At 43.9% G+C, this 16,046-nt stretch overlaps 1 protein-coding gene across 2 annotated transcripts in view; it reads right to left on the bottom strand.

The window, feature by feature from the left end:
- Positions 1–16,046, bottom strand: part of MXI1 (MAX interactor 1, dimerization protein) — a 55,832-nt gene that overhangs the window by 29,387 nt on the left and 10,399 nt on the right. For both annotated transcript variants that reach the window (XM_021536283.4, XM_021536284.4), the window contains exon 2: positions 15,623–15,755. In XM_021536283.4, coding sequence (XP_021391958.1) covers positions 15,623–15,755 — 133 coding nt within the window. The remainder of the gene's footprint in view (positions 1–15,622; positions 15,756–16,046) is intronic.

Raw genomic sequence — 16,046 nt, 5'->3', positions numbered from 1 at the left:
CTTCTGATGCAGGAGCTCACAGAATTAATCTGTGCATCAAACACATGGGAACCTTCCTTCCAGCAGAACTGGCCCTGTAGGGACAGCCCCTGGAGCCCTTCAGCCGTCACATGCCAGATTTAGCCAATTCAGCAGAAGCAGACATGGCCAGCATTTGGGCACAAAATGGGATAGCCAGTGCTGCCGTGTTTTCAAACATCACTGGCACTGCGTAGCACACTTAGAATGCCTGGAAGCCCCTTGGGGATGGGAACAGCACTCCCACGACAGCAGCATGCAGTGAAGTGACCCATAAAGTGACACTGTGACACTCGACAAAGGAGGGGGCTTTGTCTTTATACCTGCCCACCAGGCCAAGAACACTGACAGTATTCCTTAATTTAGAGCCCTGTAGCTTGAAAATGAAACCAACTAGAAACAAAAGGGAAACAGACAAGTTCATTCTCTTTGCCTCTGTGAGGATAGAATGAGTGGCAAAAAAAGTTTAAATCCATTCAGGATTTCTAATCTAACCCAGGTAAGGTTGTTGAGGATTATTTAAAAGGATAGCCATTTGTCCAACATTTCTCTTTAACAGAAGGTCACCTTAAAATAAGAGTAAAAAGAACCCAAGAGCTTAATAAAAAGGATCTATTTTCTCTAATTTGGCATCACATTTCTTCCGGAGCTCTGAGAAGATTATCCTCTATCCCCCATCTGGAGAATCCCACTGAGAATTCTACAATTAGGGAACTGAATGGAGGATGTGCTTCAAGGGAAACCCTGTCATAATTAAATGCTTCTCCAAAAAAAGGAAGGAGGAGTGCCTAACAGGTGTTAGAACTGCATTGAAAACTATGAATAAACTGTAGATGTCTGCAAAAAACAAGGTAAATGAGCCTTAGCTGACCATGGCTGAGAGCAGAGGAAAAACAAAATGTTAGCATATACCTGTGGAAGCCACCCTGCTCAGCAGGACATGGAATACCCTAAAAGCAATGCACACTATAATCAAACTCTTCATGTTGAGAAAACTCCTGAATTCCCCGCCTAAAGTAGTGAATTCTAGTTCCCAGGAATCAGAAACATAATATTTAGTCCATTATGTTTATCATAACATAATATTTAGTCCAGAAAATTTCCCAAATCAAACCCACATCCCCCATCCCCAACCTCCCTGAGTCTAAACCAGCAAAATCCATTTGTCCAGGCAACCTGGACCCAAATGAACCCATTAGGACTGAGCTGAGGCCCTTCAGTACCACTGCCTGTATGTAGTTTGAAACATGCTTATTGTTCTTTTTTACTGTATGTTCCTGCAGGAGACTGCACTCTTCTTGGCTGTGACATTAGCAGTTATAAGGCCAAAGATATGCAATGGCTTGAATTCCTATATTATATCGAGCCAATTACCAAGGCCAGCACTGAAAGAACAAAGTTTGGCCCACTGCTGTGAACAAAATTAAAACAGCAGGTTCTCCTTACTCCTCTCACACAGGAGACTCTTTATTACCTATCTGCCTTCTGATGAACAAGGCAACTGAGAGAGGTCACAGGCTTTTCACCAAGTCATGAAATATTCGCTGTGACTTTTAACCACGTCTGTGGCAAGGAAAAAAAAGCAACCCCCAACACCTTCCCACTGAAGCTGAATGCAAACGAAAGAATCTCAGCAGTACTGAATCAGTCCTACAGGGAGGCTCCTTCTCCGATCTGCCTATGTTTTGCTTAATCTCACTGGGGACCATCTGGAAAAGTTTTAATTTTTTTTTTTATTTCACCTGAATTCAGGAACAAAGTCCAGCACTGCTCCTCACTATCACCATTCCCTAACTTAAATTTTCTGTGACAGTTTCCTTGGACAACACATAAAGGGAAAAAAACCTCTCTCTTGTGTTCACTACTCATTTCGTTTTCTATAGCTCCTAATCTAAAGATTAGTTTTTACCCCTCATCTTTGGGCTGCACGTGTTACTAAGATTTATTTGGAGTTAAACAAGACAGGGCTGTCAGTGAAGTGGAAAAAAGTGGAGGAGCCTCTACTGATAACTCAGAAAAAGAAGTGCCTTAAATAGGTAAATAGGTAAACAGAAGCAAATGTAACTGGATCTCTAAGTGAGCTGGTCTTATCATCAACTGAGAACTTAGAGACTATCAACAGACTGAAATCAAAGCCTCATCCTGGTGCACCATCACCAGCTTTTTGATGGGCACAGGATGAACACCACAGCTGAAAACTGTTGCCAAAACCTGGGGAACACTCTGGTTGTACGGCAGCAAGTAACCGGTGTTCTCAGTGTGGCACTGCTGTGCTGCTGCTGACAGCAGCCACAGTCTGTGTCACCTCCTGAAACAAGGACACTGCTGTTGAGCACGGACCACAAACCAGGGGAATTCACACCCCTGCTGTCAGGTGGATGGGGCAAGCAGAACCTGCAAAGCTGAAACCAGAGCCAGACGGGTATGGACACATTCAGAGGGGAAAACAAAAGACCAAGCACATGTACTGGCACTGCTCAAAACGTCAGCTGCAATTTAAAAGTAGCTCCAGCACAAACTGTCTGCAGGGTCCTCATTTAAAAGTCAGGTTTCTATAGCAGTCATTCTTTAACAGTCAATTTAAAACACCCAAACTGATAACTACTCCTAAAAACCGAAGAAATGTTATTAAGCAGGAGGATCCTGCTCACTACATTTTGAAAACAGCTTGGAAAAAGATCAAGAATGAGTTTCAGAAGCTTAAGATAAAGGAGCCAAGCAAACAACAACAAAACTAGCCGAGCAGTCCCTGTCTATGCAACAAAAAGTTGAAAGGGGACAAACTCAAGTTATCCCAATTTACTCCAGATACCTGAAACTGCATACAGAATAGGAAGAAAGAGAGAAGCAGAAATTGTCAGTCATTCTAATTTAAGGTTAAATGCAACAACCTTTTTATGCCCATTACAGTGATATTGCCTGCAACTTCACTCTCCAACACAGTAACAAGGTGTTGCTGAAGCATTAAGCTACAGTAAAGTCCCCCAGTAAATGAGAATCTGCAAGTAATTTGCCACTTTACCCCATTTTTCTTTATTTAAATAAAATTTCTTCTACCATGGCAGAAGCAGCCCAACTTTGCCCAAGCACAAGTAAGGCAACACAATTAACTGCAGCAGAAAGGAACAAGCTCTAAAGAGCATTGAATTCATTTGTCATTGGGGTTTTTACTGTAACTAAAATCACAAAGCTGCCACATGACATTAAACACAGCTGACCTTTCTGGTTTACACATTTATTATTGATAAATGGGCTGATACATGCATTGGCAGAACATCTGCATTTTGGTTTGGGTTCTCAGTGAGGTAACTATTTTCTACTGAAGAAAACACAGTCCTCAAGAGCCCTTGTCCTACTACACAATACACAGGTGGCATTTAGACCCAATGATCCTGTCATCTGTCTTGAACCTGGTCATCTTCCTGCCTGTATTTGGCATCAGCTCCTGGCTCCAGAGGAGTCCAAGACTCCAAGAGCTCCATCGGCACCCCATCAGACATACTGTTGTCTCAGAGGGGGCTGCTGGCCGTAAGTAAGGAGCTTCTTCCAGTACATCCTTAATGCCTACACAAGACCCAGTGCTCCTCCTCCAGATTCCTCACCCCACTCAGCTTTATCAAGAGTTTAATAATGAAATATCCCACCAGCTTGTGAAAATCAGGGTACAGTTAACAGAATCGTGTTTAGCAAAACAATAACGTTCATCTGCAGACCAGGCCAACTGCTTTCTGTCTCATTTCAGTCAGGTTCAGCTAACTTCTCCTGCTTATACATCATCACACCATATACAAACTCATTCTTCTTCATTTTACAGACCCTTTCTACCTTCTGGCTCTGCTGACAGACATTCACTGGGCCACTAAATTCCCCTGCAGGAAATGTCTTCTTCCGTTCCCCAAGCCAAGAATAACCAATCCTTCTGAAGCCAGTGAACGACACTACTACTCTCTTTTATGCAAATTCTTCCTCAAAAATGACAAAATAAGATCATGGAAAAGAAGAGTGGTCAACAGCTTTTTTACATTTTAAATCCATCTGTGTCCACAAAACAAAACTTACTGGCTGAAGCACACCAGTGTTTTGCCAGGGTTCCAAGTGGATCAACACCACAGTAACCCATGAAGCCAGGGCAGAAGCCAGCCTGGGAAACCCACAAAGAACCTTCAGCCCAGCAGCATGCCAGGCTTCCAGCCCAATGGCAAGACAAATGAAGGCTGCACAAGAGTTAACTCTTCCTGCCCAGATATACTCAAGAGCTTTTTCTAAGGGAGTTGTGAATCCTCCTCACCTCTGGGAGGCCCAGAAGTTTGGCTCCTCAGGGAGCCTTGGGAACATAGCAACTTATTGTACTCAACATTGCCATGAGCTCCTACAGTGAGGAGGTGCAAAATGCAGCTGAACAGAAGATTGCACAGCTGGAGCAGGAGTCCTGCTGCCATCCTTATGCCCTTTGCAAGTAGCAGCCTCAAATCTAACAAGAACCTCACCTCAGTCTTGCATATCAGCAAATCTAACAAAATGTTTCCTTCCAAACAGTACCAGAGACAAAAAATATCTTAAGCCATTACTACTTCATAATCCCCTACACTGTCTGGCCTTGAGGTCCAGAGTAAATTCTTCTCCATGAGGAGTTGAGGTGAGGGGATGGAACAGACTGTTTCACCTTCTCACTGACGTCACTGGAGATGCACCAGATTAACCTGGCCCCAAACTCTGGCTAGATTTTCTGTCGCTCTGAGACGGACACAGTATCAGATTCTCCTAAGGCTCTGATCAAAGTTGTTTTCCCAGGATCAAGCCAGACCCTTTCCAAAGTTCACATTCTCCGTCTCCAACAGAGAAGGGAACGCAGCCGTACTGGCATCTGTTCATGTTTGTTCATCTTTGCAAAAGGAGAAATGGCCCCACAGTTTGTTTTCAGCTCAAAGAGCAGAAGAGAGTTCTCCCAAGTGGTTCAGAACTGCAGAAAGTCACCTATCCCTGTGTTTGGAAAAGTCTACTGCAACTCGGTCAAAATAACTTTTAAAAGTATACTGCATACTTCCGTTCAAGGAGTAAATATATTCAAAGTCACCTACAGTATTTACACAGCCTCTCTCAGTTTGGTACCTGCTCCCCATAACCATTATTTCTGTTTGCAACATTTCAAAATTAAGTCTTCCAGAATACTTTTTGTGAAAACGAAAACACCAACACACAGAAATTATAAATAACTTTCCCAAGGTCACACAGGAAAACTGTGGCAGAGCAGGGTACTTAATTTGGGTTCCCTGAACCCCAGGATAAGGTACTGTTCTCAGGCATCCCAGAGACAGCTAACATGAACACTCATGCCATCTGACTCTTGGGTCAAATACCCCCAAAAAAATCACATAACCATTGTGAAGTGTAGGTGGGAAAGTGAGGAAAAAGCCCACAACCAACAACAACCCAAACTTAAACCAGCCTTGATGTCTTGCCCACTGTCTGACAAGTGGGCTAATCTGACTCTCAAACACCACTGTACAAAGTGCCAGAGAACAATCTAAAATGGGAGCCAGTAACAAAGCAGTATTAATTTACTGATAAAACTCAACCAACAGATGTATCAGACATAACCCTCAGCTGGGGAAGCAACATTGTTCTGTTAGTGCATGTTCTGCGTTTTCAGCACACAGGAGAAAAGAGCAGGAAGACAGCTCCTCCTTGCTGAGCACCACGAGTTTATCCCAGTTCCAGAGCTCAGCTCCCCCAAACCAGACTGACATCCTAATAAGCAGCACAAGGTGGCACTCTGCAGGGAAAGGTTTTCCAAGCCAGGCGACATAACAGCAGGAATGTTGTTTGCATTCAGTGCTGCAGTCTGGGGCCAGGAAAGAAGCCCCCAGCTGGTTTCCCTCCCTACTGTGCAGGCTGGAGCAAGTGTGCTGGTGTGGGCTTTTTCCTGCACCACCTGAGACCCTACATGCTGATCCTAGCCCCAAATGCTAGAGGAAAACTGTCCTCATGCAGGGCCCTGTACAGCCAAGAGGAACTGGGTTTGCTGAACAAGCAGCTATTCAATATTTTGTTTTCTCTTCATTGTTCAATGCGTGGCCTCAAGCCAAGCCCTGCTCTGAATACAGAACTGGTGCTTTCCTTACAGGCTTTTTGACAGGCTCACCAAGAGCAGTGGCTGGGCAGTTCACAAGTACATTTATTGGCATGCATCCTCACTTTACAAACTGGAAGCTAAGAAACAGAGAAAACAGAACTGCATGTTCCATGTGCCTGTGAGCACTTCCATGAAGACCCCCAAGGACCTCGTTTTCTGGGCCACTTTGCATGTTGTAAGCACAAACCCTGCTGGTGTCCCCTCTGGCTGTGCACCACAAGCACCTCCACAGTCCAGATCCCAGGTCTGTATCTTGGAAAAGATCAGTGTGAGGAACAGAACAGTTTGGGGTCTCCCATAACAAGCTGGCCTGAAAGGGGCTTGCTGACTGGACACCAGGCAGCTGAGAGCAGCCAAGAGTGAAGCAAGTTCTGCAAAGAGGTATTCATTGCTCCATTTGTCTGCCTTCTAACTGCTGTCACAAGTGAGCAAAAGTCCTACAGAAACCACTTCCTTTTCTTTCCAGCCGACAGTTAACCACGCCAAAAGAGGCTGGTACACAAAGATCAGAGACAAAGGCTGCTGTACGTTCAATTGGTGAAGTACCTCAGCCATTTCAGTAGAGAACCCCTAGTCCATCCCCCTTAGACATACAGCAGACAACATCTTCTGTAACAATTTAGAACTCGGACAACTCAGGTAGATTCTCACATGTTAGGAAAAAGAGTATTTTTGCCTTCACAAAGGCAAGACTCCTGTCTGTGAGCCATGATGCAAAGGAGTTTGAGCTTCTTATAAACAGATTCTTGCCTTTTTTTTAATATATTGACAAAACACTGTATTTAATGACCTGCTGAAGAAAAATATCCCCATTCACTTCCAAGGTCTCCCATGAACAAGGAAGAGGATGAAAAAGAATGAGGACAGAAAAATACAAATACTTCTTTATGTCCCCAAATGTTCTTTAGATCCCTGTTCTGCTGATTTCCAGTAGGATATGTCTCACTACATAGTCAAGGACTTGGCCCCTTCCAACGCCACATCAGAACCAATATCCCAGTTGCTGGTACCTGCATTGCAGTGGTTCACAGAAAAAAGAACAAAGACAGAGAAGGCAATTTTCAAATCTATTTAGAAAAGTTAGGAGATTAAGTCTCATCTTCTTTCAAACAGTTACAAGCTCCTAAACATCTATACTGCTTCCAGAAAACAGGATTAGGAAAGTGTGTGCATTACCTCAACATACAGATGGTGGGAACCATATAATGTGCAGATGGTAGGACCCATGTAGGTCATCTGACGTACCCATATCGTGCAGCCTTTCAGCAGAGACTCAGGAAATGATCCAAGGGCCCAGCATGCCAGGCCCTTGCCCTGTAACGTGCTTCTTCCCACACATAACATTACCCTTTTGAGGAAGATGGTCATTTCCAGAAATAGCCTAGGCAGTGTCCTCTGCAGTGCAGCAGCCTGTTTGGGGAACATGTACTTCTCTGCAAACACGCATCTTTTACCCTCGAAAAACTGCCTCAGATGCACTGGGGAAAGTGAGGCTTTTTGTGCAAACACCACCTGACTGAACTGCACTTTGTTTGAAATGAAACTGATGGCATTTGTATGGCTGTGGGCCAGGCCAGGCTTCCTTCACTTCTATTTAGGCTTGTTAGTTATCGCTCATGTTACAACCATACTGCTGCAATACTGTGCCTGGAGATGAAGGCAGGGGGAAATATACTTTAAAACAGGAAAATACATTGACAATACGGTTAGCTGCATGTTGAACTATGGAAATTGAGGCACAAAGACTCCACAGGCTAAGAAAATCAGGAAGAGAATCCAGATGCCCTTATGTCTCTAATTGTATTCTGTCAACAGGGACACACTCATTCAGCATTTGGGATATCCATGGAAAAGAAAGGCTGAGAAAAATGGAAGAGCTTCCATTTCTTCCATTCTTACAGTTCTGGCTCACAAGCAGCACCAACTAACATGAAGGCTGCAAGGTGGCTACCTCCCACAGCTCCCAGATGGCCAGGCTGCTTGTAAAGCAGCTCATGAACTGCTGCACTTTGCAGCCTCACTGTTAAAGGCAAATCAGAAATGGTGCCATGTTACCTTACCGTGCCTATATGCTGCTTTAGTGCTGCCCAGGCACCTGGGCAATGACCACTGGAGCAGCAGCCCCAACAGCAATCCCAATGTCTTCTGTCCTTTCTCACAACTTCTCCCTTCTTGATGGTGTAACAGATGGTAAGAGATAAATGAGAAGCTTTCAGAAAATAATCGACTATTTTATGGAGAGGAGCTTTAATCAAAACTGAGGCAAAAGAATTGCTCTCAGTCCACATGCCTGCTTGTCACAGAGCAAGCAGCAAAGCATAAACAAGTAATTAAGATAATATTGGAAATCATCTAAGACTACTTCAAACTGGATACATAAAGCAACACAACTGAAGTGAAATCACTTTCATATCAGTGAATGAAAGAACTGAAAGTACAGAAAAGAGAGATGGGAATATATCCAGCAAGATGGAAAAAGCAGGCCTGTTCTCTCTGAGCTGATCAACAAGGCAGCGTCTCATAGAGAAGAGATCCAGGCAAAGGCCAGCCAAGTGCACAGCCCCAGAGACCAACAGCCTCTGATCAAGAGAGCCCAAAATAAGTCAACAAAAACAAATCCTATCTTTGTTGGTTCAAAGAAGGTAGGGAGTAAGAGCCAACACTCTCAGGAGGAGAACAAATAGCAGCCAATCTTTGAATTTGGGCAGAAGTTTGTCAGGAGGGATCAGGAGATGATGAACAGCAGGAACTCCAACAAGCAAGACAATTAACTCAGCAGCAGGACATTGACCAGTCTGTTTGGGTCAGAAATAGAAATGGATTTGAAAGCTCCATCAGGAGCAGGAAAGGAAAAAGTCAGTCTTACCTATAAACAGGAGAACAGATGGAAACAACACTACAGGTGACACCAATTCACTGCCAAACACAGCACCAGGTCAGGTTAAACAAAACCATGAAGGATAAATCCCTGCATGTGCTGTGGATGAAGGATTACACAGAAAAGACATAAAAAGGGTACAAATGTGCTGAGATGGGAAGAAAACCAAAACAACTGACAAAGAAGGAATATGACTTAAACCAGAGAATTGCCTGTACAGTGAATACAATGGAAACAGAAAACAAGAGAATTGCAGGAACAGTTGACCAGATTTGGGCCAAATATCCTCCCCACCATCCCAGGACACCAAATTTCTCTAGGGGCTTGGACTAACAAGCTTCACATTTCAAAAGAGAACATAAGAACCAAAATGTGAAGTTTCCTGTCATCACACCAGCACTATGATCAGTGATGCAAATCAGCCCACGGCAGCTGCAGCACAGCTCTAACTGGACAGTGCTGCAACACAAACAGCATGAGCCCTGACTGACTCCCACTGCTGTAAAACAGCACACTCCTGCAGAGGATTCCCCCAAGTCTGGGAGGACAAAGGGATCATGAGCCTTCAGCCACATACAGTGACACTTCACAGCAGACAGATACTGCAGCAGAGAATTACAGCTCAGTTGCAGATAACATCAACAACTGGGCCTACTTCTAGTTTACACAAAGCCCTCTTTGCACAACTTGGATAGTCTAAAGAGAACACAAATTACATTTTACAACTACTGAAAGTACAAAGTATAAATTGAGCCTAGCATTGTGAGTTTCTGCATAGACTCTCTGCCACCCAGATATCCCTATATACGGCTATATTGCTAATACACAAAGGAAAACAGGAACTGCAGCTCTGCAGGATCTTCTTCTTTGGAGGCTTATAAAATAAACAGGGTGACAAAGAGGAACACAGTGGGTTACTTCATGGAAATTGCTACATCAGCTCTTGCATTTTTGGAGGCCTCATTCCTCACCAGGGAGTGGGGTTTATTCTTGTCATGCCATTTGCTGGGTTCACCCCACTTTCTGTGCTTTCCCTGGTAACTTGCCAGCTGCACTGCAATGCCAAGCACCACTGAGAAGACACTATACAAAACATCACCTACATGGGGTATGCTTTTGTTTTCCCAGTCATGTCAGGATCTCACACAATGCAGTGCTGGCAGGTTCAGAAACTCCGGCATCACTGGGAGTTGCTTATCTATACTTGCAAATGAGCAGAGGGAATGTGCTGAGGCTGAACAGAGTTCAGTACAATCCTACCTGCCAGATTTCTCTGAGCACCTGTATGCAGGTACAAACCTACAAAGTGGGATTTGAATATGGGGTGATTTGCCTCTTGTGCATGGATCACCAATCCAGCTTCCCAGCCCAACATTTATACTGTCATTATGCTCGTGCAGATATCTAACTGTACTCAATACTGCTGGCCACTCTCCCTCAATATCTCTAAGAGAAAAGTAATCCTTGACAGGTCAGCTTTGTTCAGCTTCCCTTTCTTGAAAAATTAACCAGCATATTCAGGTATATCCTCTACTGGGAAGCAAGATCCTGTCTCCACGTATGTCCAGACAAAGTTTCAACAGCAAGATGAAGATTCCAGATACTAATCACACTGCTTGTACATGATCAAGATGAAGCATAACTCAAAACATGGCACAGCAGATCTCACACATTCTCTGTTTTACACGTGTGGGTTTGTACTCTATGAAGCAAAGCCAGGCCCTGAGCCATGAATAGAGCTTCACTAAAAGGTACTACAAGGCTTGAGGCAGAAAGCAGCCTCTATCCCCCCCCACAAGGGCCAGATTCTAACCCACTTACACACAGTGAGTCAAAACTCAACTCCCACTAGCTGTGGAGTGAGGTGTGATCTGGTGCAATAGGATTAAAAAACAAAAAACAAAACCAAAAAAAACTCACAAGCAAATAAACAAGGTATCATCCAGAAACAAGTAACAACTATACAGCCTTGGAAGCAGGAAGGTTGCAGAAAGAAAGTCTCAGGCACTAGGTCTCTGGGACATGAAGATAGGGGTAGGGGCTTTGTGCAAAAAAATAGATCAACAAGGGCTGACACAGCAATTTGCTCTTTCAGAAATTCCTTACACAAGACAGGCAAACCACTCAGCCACCTGCACAGCCTCTCTCCCAATAAAATTGTAATTACAGGACTGTCCTAACTCCAGAGGCCCTAGGAAGGACTGGAAATTGCCAGGTACCCAGTCAGCAGCACAATGTGGGGGAAGGAGGGTGGAAACTTCCTTTGACAGAAAAGATATATTAAAACTGTGCAATGTTCACCAACCCCTTTACTCCTCCCCTGCATAGTGAGGTACAGCTGCACAATACTTCTGCTGTAGAAAATCAGATTTCTTGTGTACCAGACTACCCAAGGCTGACTTGCAGATTCACCTGCAGCCACACCCTTTGAGCTTCTGCACCCATGTTTGTGAACTTGCGCCACATTAAGGCATCACCTAAGGCACACAGTGTACCTAATGCACAGCTACACACCCACCCCACAGCCCTTGCTCTGGGACACTGTGAGCAAACCAAACTTAAAGCTAAGGATACCTGAGGGTTTCAGCAGTGCAGTCCCTGTATTGACCCTCAAGAGAGAATTTCAAAGGATATGAGAGTGAAGGTCTACAGAGAAGATTCAGCACAAAACCAAGTGGGGAAAAAGCTTCATATGGGTAGATAAGAGTGTAACGACAGAGAAAATGAGGAGCTGCACCAGTAGAACAGTCAGAAGGGCAAAGAAACCCAGCCAGCCAGATTTCCAAGATAACATGCCCAAAATGCCTTACCATACTCATCACAGCTGCTGACTCCAAGCTGCAATGAACCTGCTAACAGACTGTAGGTGTCTGAAAGGCCCTTGGGAAGCAGCACCAGACACAAGGGAGGATAACAGGAAGAGAGGAAAATGAAACTAAAAAGAAGCTGGACAGAGATCAAATCCTCCCCCATGGAACTGAGCAATAGATTATTTGAGAGCCCTTAACGACACGGGCCTCCTGGGAGAGCTGAAGGCTCCCAGTGCTGCTGGGAGGATGCTGGTATTTCCCCAGGATTAGACCAAAAAACAATAGGCCTTCTACATGCTTGAGAGCCTAAATAAAAACAAAACAAATTAAAATCTAATACTGTAACATAATTTCAGATTTCGTTATAAATCTTAACTTCATTAAATTTATGGTATTACTGGGGGAAAAATAATTTAACAACCCTACTGTTTATTTTATTTCCTGCTGACACAACGATTTAATTGATTAAAAAGTCTTCTCAATTATTTTCCAAAATGTAGAAATATCAAGCCAGGCTAATCCTAACTAACGATAATGAACCTTTCAAATAATTGGGTCTATTAGAACTGCACATGGAAGGTCCATGACAGCAGTTTCCAGTGACATTGAGTATAAGTTAATGTACCCACAGAACTGCACTCCCAGCACAGACCACTTCTCTAGCAACGTTTTAGAACTCAGGTTCTGCCCCAGAAACATGTCCTGAAGAAAGCAACATTAAATAAGTGATACTACATGCTGTAACAAACCTCTGTTCATTTTTCATCCCATTCCAAAAACCAGAAGATAATTTTGTCAAGTGCAAATTTAAGGAGGGAATAATTCAATTCAAATGTAACACATACTGGCTAACTTGGGTTTTTAATTTGCTTGGGTTTTTGCTTTTATCTATGTGTTAAGTAGGATTTGTTAAAAAAAAAAAAAGTTCCCTTGTCCATTATCAACACCAGGTAACAATGACTGTGATTCTCCACTTATATTCTGCAGGTGAATAATTTCCCATACTAAAATATCCCCAACTAAACACATGTGTATTTTTAAACACATTCATGTTTTACCTCAATCTCACTAAGTCTTTCAAATATCTGCACGAAACACTGCACATTAATGTAGATAATGATTGCAGAGGGAAACCCTCTGCAGCACAACGGAGACAAGCAAAGGGAAAGAGAATCTGAGCCACAACATCCTTCTTTACAGTTGCATCATATGAATTAGAAATTATAAAGCAATGTTCTCCCTCTTATTTATTTGGGGTAAAAAATAATTATTTTGCTGAGACTGTGAGACCACCACAGTTCTGTAAGAATAAGAATTGCTCCACCATTGCCATCCAGAACTGGGCTGTCTGCTCCTCAGAACTTTCTGGGTGTTTGTGCAATGACAGCACAGAGCCTGTTGGGAGGAAATAGCTGTCATGTCTGGGCTGCAAATGCTGAAGGGAAATATCTGGAATTAAAATATTAATCAAACAAGCAACCAGGCTTCGTAAATATTCTGTATCACAAAATCACGGATTATTTGGTTCAATAAAGACCACCAACAATGTACACGTGCCAATTTGTAAAAGTGTATAAATAAAAAAATAAAAGAAAAAGGAAAATACTGTTGCTTTCCCAAGGTTGCTTGAGAGATATTTTTACAGGAGGCTGTTTTATTACAAGATCTGCATGAGATCTAAATGCATAATTCCTCTATACTAATGAAACATTTTGAGACAAAAGCAATCTAAGAAAATCTCTTATCCACACATGAAATGTAAGTTTTGTTCTTCATCAAGGACTTGATATTTAATTCAAAGTCCATTCCAACTCCACCAGAAAGAACTTACTGAATTGCTCCTTTGATTTTAACAGGAAGAGATGATACAGAGCCTTCCCTAAACAAGGCTGATGCTATACTCAGCATCGCACAAAAGACACTGCAGTGAATTTGGAGGCACCCTAAACTTCACAGTTGTCACTTCCCAGCACTTCAGCCATCTGGGAGGCCTGCCATCTCCTACAGCAAGTGCAAGCTGCTACGACTTGTGCTAAAAGCAACTTCCATTTCCAACTGTGCATGTAAGGTCTGAGCTCCCCAAAAGACCCACTCTAGTCTCCGCCTGGAGCAGACCTGACACTGGTCACTCCCTAAGGCTGGAACACCCACGGGAGGAAACGCTCTGGGTAACAATGCTCTCACTCTAAAGATTCAGTTTGGCCTCAGTATTCCTTGTATAACGAAGGTTTAAGTAAGACTAGAAAGTACCTCTTCTGCTTCCCTGCTGCCTTTCCCCCCACAGGAACATATTCAGCCTGTCAGGCTCAAGGGCCCAGCGGGCTGGTGGCAGCACCAGAGCTGCCCTGGGAGAGCTGTGCCTGGAGCTCTGTGCTGGCAGGGCCTGCTGAGCACCCTGGCCCCAGGGACTGGGAGTGCTCTGCATCCCTCTCCAGCCTACAGGCTGTTGGATTCAGTGCTAAGGAGTTCCTGAGGGGGATGTGCTTCCAGCCCTCCTCTGGAGAAGGGCAGGTTGCCATGACAAAGGCCTTTGAGACAAAGAGGTGTGGGATGGAAAAACAGAAAGTGGGAAACCTAGAGAGAAAAATACCGACCTCAATTCAGCATTTGCCATCATTTTCCAACACAAAGTCACAGAACTGGGGGCTTTGGCACTTATGACAAACAGTAAAGAGCTGCAACTGCCCTCAAATTAGGAGAGGCTGGATGAAGTAGGGAAGCAAATACAAACACTGAGCATACAAAGACCTCAAGATATGCTGATCCTGTTGAAGAAAACTTCCCCACAGCAAGGTCTCCTAACATGACTTCAAACAACCTCTATTATCAAATGCTGCCAAAGCAGAATCACTGCAAAGGCACCTTTCCCTTAGGCCTTTACAGATCCTTCCCAATGGCCTTAAGAAAGTCTTAATCACCTGAGCCACCTGCCACCATTTTATGGATTGCACAGGCCTTGCTGCAGTAAAAGCAAGCTTGCAAATGCCTTTTCAAAGGCATACTTTATGTTTCTAAAGTTCCCCTATCTCAGAAGGTCTCAACAAATCTACAGAAGGTAGCAAACAAAAATAAAAAGAACAGGAATGAGAGGGAAGAGGCAGATGCAACCACAGCAGCAGGATTAAGCCTATTGCCTCTTCTAGATTTTAAAAAAACCAAGAAACATGCCATTGTATAATAAGAAAGGTATAAAAAACACGGAGTTCTACAATTACTAAGCTATCAAAAGCTGGGAAATCCCACTGCCCTGAAAGGCAGACTGAAACACAGCTCTGTTTTCCTGAACTGAATTTTTTACATGTTGTACATTACAGTCAGTCATCTCCCTCTCTCCCATTTGTTGTAGGGGATCCATTTCAAAACATTTCCTTGCTTCAAATCATGCCTGTCATTACAATCCCAAAGCACCCAGGCTGCACATGCACTATCCCTTAAAAGCAGTGATTTCTGGGTTGGAAAGACATCAGCTGTATATAATGGGAATAGCTATTGCCTACCTCCTCCCTAAACCTTATGAACAGATCTCCCTATTCCCCTTCCCTCTGCAGCATCTGAGACTTGGCACGGTGTCAGCTGGCAGTGCCACTTCAGATCCAGTTCCCCTGTGTCCCCTCGACTTCCAGTGCTATGGATCCAGAATGGACACTGCACTTGTGTGCTCCAGCTCTGAATCCCTCTAGCTATTCAGATTCTTCCCATTTTTCTAAGAGAGCAAGTTTCTTCCCACTGCCTCCAACCTTCCTCTGCAGCTTTGACCCCCAGCCAGCCCTGCCCACCTCGTACCTGGTGGCAATACTGGCAATGCTGCCACTCCCACTGTATTTCCGTGCCCGGCTCAGCCTCCGCGTGGGCTTTGGGTCTTGTAGTCCAGGGCTTGGAACTGAGGGGAAGGTCGAGGCATAGCCATGTTCACACTCTGCAAGAGAATCAACAGGCAAGGCATTAAAAACAAAAACAAAAACTAACAACAAAAAAAAAAAGGAGAGAAAAAAATAAAGAAGGAAAAAAAATAAAGACAACAGCAGGCAGGCCTCAGCACTAACCCACTGGCCTAGCTGGGGAGGCCCTTAACCACAACAGCTCAGGGAAATGACTGAGGATATATTCAAAGGGAAGTGGACTGGGGTTGGAGAAAAGGGAGGAAGGGAAGCATGAAGTCTCTGCCAACCCTGGAGGAAGGTTACCATCACTCAAACACTCAAAATAT

This window comes from Lonchura striata, chromosome 6 (genome assembly GCF_050655825.1).
Source record: "Lonchura striata isolate lonStrDom1 chromosome 6, ASM5065582v1, whole genome shotgun sequence".
NCBI classification, from domain to species: Eukaryota; Metazoa; Chordata; class Aves; order Passeriformes; family Estrildidae; genus Lonchura; species Lonchura striata.
Note: the sequence above shows the minus strand (reverse complement) of the source record. Positions and strands in the feature narration are given on the sequence as shown.